The sequence below is a fragment of the Entelurus aequoreus genome, linkage group LG10 (assembly GCF_033978785.1).
Source record: "Entelurus aequoreus isolate RoL-2023_Sb linkage group LG10, RoL_Eaeq_v1.1, whole genome shotgun sequence".
NCBI lineage: Eukaryota > Metazoa > Chordata > Actinopteri > Syngnathiformes > Syngnathidae > Entelurus > Entelurus aequoreus.
Window position 1 is genome coordinate 27,529,215 of NC_084740.1, and position 6,923 is coordinate 27,536,137.

At 38.1% G+C, this 6,923-nt stretch overlaps 1 protein-coding gene across 2 annotated transcripts in view; it reads right to left on the reverse strand.

Annotated features, from left to right (window-relative positions):
• Positions 1–4,071: 4,071 nt before the first annotated feature.
• sgcg (sarcoglycan, gamma) overlaps positions 4,072–6,923 on the reverse strand; it is a 45,301-nt gene continuing 42,449 nt past the window's right edge. For both annotated transcript variants that reach the window (XM_062060472.1, XM_062060473.1), the window contains exon 8: positions 4,072–4,890. In XM_062060472.1, the coding sequence (XP_061916456.1) occupies positions 4,723–4,890 (168 nt within the window). In that variant the 3' untranslated portion in view covers positions 4,072–4,722. The remainder of the gene's footprint in view (positions 4,891–6,923) is intronic.

Here is a 6,923-nt window from a genome sequence, read left to right on the forward strand (position 1 = left end):
TGTTGTGGTATTTCAATTAACTGGAATCCAGTGTGCTGTGGGGCCCTATTCTAGTGAATCACACCTGAGACAACATAAATTAATCACATCTTTATTAGACACGTAAACAATGTGATAAAGAACATTTTACATCAATCAAACTAGGGATCTAGATATCTGGTCAGGACACTCCTCACTCTTTTGCCTTCACCTTCATTGTCCATTCGTTTTTGGTGACTTTATATACTCTGGACCGAGATGTTGAGTCCGCGACATACATGGCGGACAATAACTGATACAGTCTGCTTTGCCAGTCCAAATTAGGGATGTCCGATAATGGCTATTTTGCCGATATCCAATATTCCGATATTGTCCAACTCTTAATTACCGATACCAATATCAACCGATACCGATATATACAGTCGTGGAATTAACACATTACAATGCCTAATTTGGACAACCAGTTATGGTGAAAATAAGGTCCTTTTTAAAAAATAAAAAAAATAAGATAAATAAATTTAAAAAAATTTTTTGAATAAAAAAGAAAGTTAAACAATATAAAAACAGTTACATAGAAACTAGTAATTAATGAAAATGAGTAAAATTAACTGTTAAAGGTTAGTACTATTAGTGGACCAGCAGCACGCACAATCATGTGTGCTTACGGACTGTATCCTTTGCAGACTACATTGATATATATTGATATATAATGTAGGAACCAGAATATTAATAACAGAAAGAAACAACCCTTTTGTGTGAATGAGTGTAAATGGGGGAGGGAGGTCTTTTGGGTTGGTGCACTAATTGTAAGTGTATCTTATGTATCTGGTGTTTGTTATGTTGATTTAATAAATAAAAAAATAAAATAAAAAAACACGATACCGATAATAAAAAAAACGATACCGATAATTTCCGATATTACATTTTAAAGCATTTATCGGCCGATAATATCGGCAGGTCGATATTATCTCTAGTCCAAATGCATTCACTGTTTTCCTCGACGGCCAGGTAATGCATCTTTCAGTCTATAACGACCCGATCTAGCCACATCCAAAATTGTCTGTCGGTCGTATGTGATCACAGAGTGTCCACGCTTTGAGCCAGCCATAAAATTGACAGAAATGACGGGTGTTTTTTGCCAAATCGCTCTACACTCCCAAGAGCGTCTTCAAGCTGCTGCATTTCAATGCGCCGCCATTTTGTCCATATACATATACATACACACACATATCATATATATACAGGTATATATATATATATACAGTATATCATTTTTATTTATTTATTTTGCTGTTTTTGTTAACATGTTAAAGGTGTTTTAATGAATATACATGCATGTTTAACATATAGATTCCTTTCTTTCATGAAGACAAGAATATAAGTTGGTGTATTACCTGATTCTGATGACTTGCATTGATTGGAATCAGACAGCAGTGCTGATAACGTCCACGTTTTCAAATGGAGGAGAAAAAAAGTTCCTCCTTCTGTCTAATACCACATGAAAGTGGTTGGTTTTTGCCATCTTATTTGTCCAGCTTCCATATTCGTTTTTATACACTTTACAAGAAATACATTGGCGGAAAACTCCGTAGCTTGCTAGCTTGTTTGCGCTGGCTTTCGGAGACTCTTATTTTGTTAGCGCAGGCGCGATGGAGCGGCACTTTTATTGTGAAGACAGGAACTGTGTGGTCAGTCTTTAGGCTTTTGAGAGAGGTACAGTTGAAATAAAAAAACTGTCTTTTTTTCCTTCACACTTTTGATTGATTGATTGAAACTTTTATTAGTAGATTGTACAGTACATATTCCGTACAATTGACCACTAAATGGTAACACCCGAATAAGTTTTTCAACTTGTTTAAGTCGGGGTCCACGTGTGACGGTCAGGTGACCGCCTGGCTCTGTTTGATTGGTCCAACGTCACCAGTGACTGCATCTGATTGGTGGAACGGAGTCAAATGTCACCAGTGACTGCATCTGATTGGTGAAACGCAGGCATGCATAGATCCTACTTTGGAAGTCTGTCTGACAAACCAAAACAAACAAAGCGTGCATTAACAGATCGATAAAAATCAGTAGCAAGCTGAATGTAGATAAATGGAGCGGAGTAAAAGTAGCGTTTCTTCTCTATAAATATACTCAAGTAAAAGTATGTTGCATTAAAACTACTCTCAGAAGTACAATTTATCCCAAAAGTTACTCAAGTAGATGTAACGGAGTAAATGTAGTGCGTTACTACCCATCTCTGATCATCAGAGTATATACATTGAATTATTTACATTATTTACAACCCTGGGGGTGGGATGTGGAGGGGGTTGGGGCTAGGGGGTTAGGTTTAGTTGTTATCAGCACTTCAGTCATCAGCAATTATATCATCTGAGAAATGGACATTGTAACAGTGTAGGTCTGACTTCGTAGGACATGTACAGGGAGCAGTGAGCATAGTGAGCTCAGGAAGCATAAGAACAAGTATATACATTTGATTATTTACATTTGATTATGGTGGTTCATATTCATTATTATTTAACCCGTTCGTGGGTATTTTCTATGCGGTTTTATGCATGATTGCAACACGTTTGTGGGTACATTTCAAATACAAGGTGGTGATTCATGATTCCTTGTGCAAGCCCGTTTATGGGTGAGGCTTTGGTTCGACCAAATGCAAATGAATAACTGCGGTTTTGATGTTTGGTGTTTTGACTGACATTAACAATTTTGAATTGTGTGTTGTGTATAATCATGGATCCTGGAAATGGCAAACATGATGCTGACCCTGAGGTAAAAAAGGAGCTCAGCGCCAATGCAGTTATTGTTGATACTCGAATTGCTACTCACATACTGATCACTTACTTCTCTGACTGGAAACGGTTGAAGAGGTCAGTTGCCTGGATCCTGAAAATAAGGAGGACTCTACTGGAGATGAGTCAAAAGAGAAAACTACTAAGTGATGACAAAATGGATCAGGAAATGATGCGCATTAAAGCTGCACTGGGAAACCAAACTCTAACACCAGACAAACTTTCAACAGCAAAGATTCCCAGAGGAACTTGCTTTTTTGAAATCTGGAAAGAGTAACGTGAAGAAAGAAGTCCAATGCATCTCGGACCTATTCTGGAAACGCTGGTTAAGAGAGTACTTACCTTTGGTACAGGAGCGGCAGAGTTGGAGCAAACAGAAGAAGTAGTCTCTTCCCAAATGACATTGTACTGATCGCAGACACTACCGCTCCGCGTGACTCCTGGTTGCTTGGAAGAGTCATAGAGACTTATAAAAAAGGATTGGTGCGTTCTGCTAAAGTCAAAACTAAAACCAGCACACTGGACAGACCAGTTACAAAGCTGTGCTTGCTGCAAGAAGCTGAAGTATAAAAAAAACCTCAAAGATGATTATTATTTGTTTATGTTTATGGCTCCATTATTATTATTATTTTGAATTGTTCATGGCATCCTGGCCTTCTCAATTGGGGGCCGGAGTGTTGGAGCCAAATTTCCTTATTTGTTTATTTTGTTTTCTGTAATTGATTGCTGGCCTCTGTTCATGCTGAATTTCCTTTTCGGCAGATTGCGCCGCCCACTTCCTCTTGACAACCAGGAAGTGTTGACAGGGATGGGACCGTTGCTATGGTGCGTTTGCCATGGTAAACTCATTTAATTGGGTTCAGGTGGGAGCACTCGGGGGCAATTGCATGGAGGACACAAACAGTTTTCGTGCGGCCCGTGCGTGGTCAGGTCTCGCTGCTGTGACAATGTTCCATTCAAGATCAGCATACATTATGTTCTATAGCCTACATTTGATTTCATTTTGATAGCTTAAAATAAACGGATTGTCATATCCAAACATATTTCCACAGTACAGGACATTGAATCATTTGCACGCGTCAAACTAGTCAACAGTCGCCCTCAGTATCAGCTTAAAGGTAAAGGCTGTACATAGTTGCTGTATTAACCGTTACTGTCATTAACAGCAATATTTATCTGCTTTCTCCTCTTCTCTCTCTCTCATTTTTTAATGAAGTTGTCTTATTAAATGTAATAAATTACAATCAGTAATGTACTAATGTTGTATTTTAAGTTTGTGAAAATTATTGGCGACAGGTGCACTGTAGAAGAATAGCACATACTTTATTGAACCAGCAAATAATCAATAATTACAGTATGATGCACAACAGCCTAAAAGTAGATCAATAAAATACCGTAATAACACAAAGTGAGAGCCCAAAAATTTCAAGTGTGCTTCCCACTGGCCACAACATGAGGTACACCTGCACCATAACTGATCCATTACATGGTAAAAATGTGCCTCGGTGAAAAAAGAATAATGTTTAATACTTATTACTGTATTGACACAAATATGCAAGTTATTTCCCCAAAGAAAAAGTCTAAAAAAGAAGGGTCATCACATACTTGGGTCAATACAGTAAATACATTTATTATTGTGCTTTTTGATCTAATTGTATGTTGCAGGTGTGCCTCGTGAGCTTTTACACAATTTATATAAACAATTATTCTCATTTCAAAGTGAAACATGCTACACATGATAAATCACGACTACTTACAGTATATATTCATGTATTGCACCACAAGACTATATTGCATAGGATGTAAGCTGTTAAAGCAGCTCCTCTTTGCCCAGCCATGACATCACCAGTGTGGAAGGAGGTCCTCCAGCAAGCACTCCCCCTGCTGGTGGGAGGTCCAATCACGCATACGAAGTTCAAAAACAAAACAAAAGACCACTGAACAAATCCTAGCAATCCTGGTTGTCACTGCAAGTGGACGTGACGCCCGCCTTGGACAGGAAGAGTTTTCCGCTGGGACAGACGCAAACTTCATAAAGACCCTGAGCGTTGCCTGAAACGCCTCCTTGGCTTTGGGGCAGGCTGGGCATGCGCACCGTCTCCGCGTCCAACACCAACTGGACAGCAGGAAGAACAATTTACAATTATGGACTTTTAAAGGGGAACTGCACTTTTTTGGGGCGAATTTTGAGACAAGAACATTCGTCTTTTTTTTATTATTCAGATTGTAAAGATGAGGAAAACGCTGGGAAGATGCAGCTAATGGGAGTCATTGTTGTAGCCTTCTAAGCCCTCTAAAACAACTTCAAAACCCTCTATCAACGTTGATATACTCACTGCAAGTCTATATATAATGTAGTAAAAGACACATTCATAACAATATGTACCGTATTTTCCGCACTATAAGGCGCACCTAAAAACCTCCAATTTTGTCAAAAGCTGACAGTGCGCCTTATAATCCGGTGCGCCTTATATATGGACAAATATTGAGCCTCCAACAGGTAAAAGTTTCAATCAATCAATCAATCGCAACTACGGTAAGCAGCCGCCGACTTCATTTTCCCCCGTAGAAGAAGAAGAAGTGTGCGGTGCATGCTGGGATATATAACTGCGCGAGGCGTGCCGTTTCATTTCCATTTGTTTGTTTATGTAAAGACCCCAAAATGGCTCCTATTAAGAGACACGCTTACGACGCAGAGTTTCAACTAAAGACGATCAGTCACGCAGTAGAACACGGGAATAGAGCAGCAGCAACACTGACTCCATTAATGACGACTTCGACGAGACGGAGCCGGGCATTTTGGATGCCGTATCCGCCCAACTGTTTAATTCGGACACTGAAGAAGAAGAATTCGAGGGATTCGTGGATGAGGAATAACTTCATAAAGTGAGCTTTCCATGTTATTTTGTGTGTTGTGTTGTGTCCATATCCCACACCCGGATTGTAAATAATGTAAATAATTCATTGTATATACTCTGATGATTATCTTGTGTGATGACTGTATTATGAAAATAGTATATATCTGTATCATGAATCAATTTAAGTGGACCCCGACTTAAACAAGTTGAACAACTTATTCGGGTGTTACTATTTAGTGGTCAATTGTACGGATAATGTACTTCACTGTGCAATCTACTAATAAAAGTTTCAATCAATCAAAAATAGGGATGATGTTTGATAAGAAATTATCGAGTTCGAGCCTATTATCGAACCCTCTTATCGAACCGATTCCTTATCGATTCTCTTATCGAGTCCAGATAGGTTGTTGTATATGGCAAAAAACACAATATTTGGTTTAACAAAAGCTCACTTTTATTATATAAGAAAAAAAATGTAATCTAATAAATAAATAAATATTGACTGTTACCCCCCTAAAAAAATCAAATCAAATCAAAAAATATTGACTGTTGTTACCCAAAGTATGTTAGGTAGGATTTTTCAGAAAAACAAATATATACAGTAACACAAAAACAACCTGTCTCTGTGATCACTATAGGTGTATAAATAATAATATAGTGTTAAATAAAATCAGTCCCTTGGGCACAAAACTGAAAATAATACAGCTCTCCAAAAAGTGCAATTCTGCTGCTATTTGACATAACTGTTTGTTATGATGCTTTGACATTTTTGCACTTTATTTCTTTATTGAAAGAAAATTCTATGAAGAGAAAAGTTGTTTGCAAATGTGGTTACAATGCTAAAAAATGAAAAGTTAAAGCTAAAAAAGAAATACACTTTATTGAGTCAACATTATTTCTTTATAGGGGGAAAGATGTTATGAGCTAGGGAATATAATAACTACACTACCCAGCATGCAACGGGAGTGACGAACATGCGCGTAGCCCCGAAAAGTGTTGCAGCTAAGAATGAGGTTATGAGCACGCTGTGAAAGTAAACGTCAAGAACTCAGCCAACACGCCTCGTCTGCATTGTTTATAATTAAACAGACAACACATATACAGTGTGATTTTGTTTTGTTTACAAGGAAAGAAAAACAAAAGTTAAAAAAGGGAGATATATGTTGTATATATATGTATGTGCTGCGGTTGCTTTAAGAACGTTGCGACAGCTGCCGTAAAGGAGGTGCGTTGCTAGCCTGGTTGCTATGTTTCCGGTTGGTCGTAAAAGTGTTCATCATTTGTTTGTACC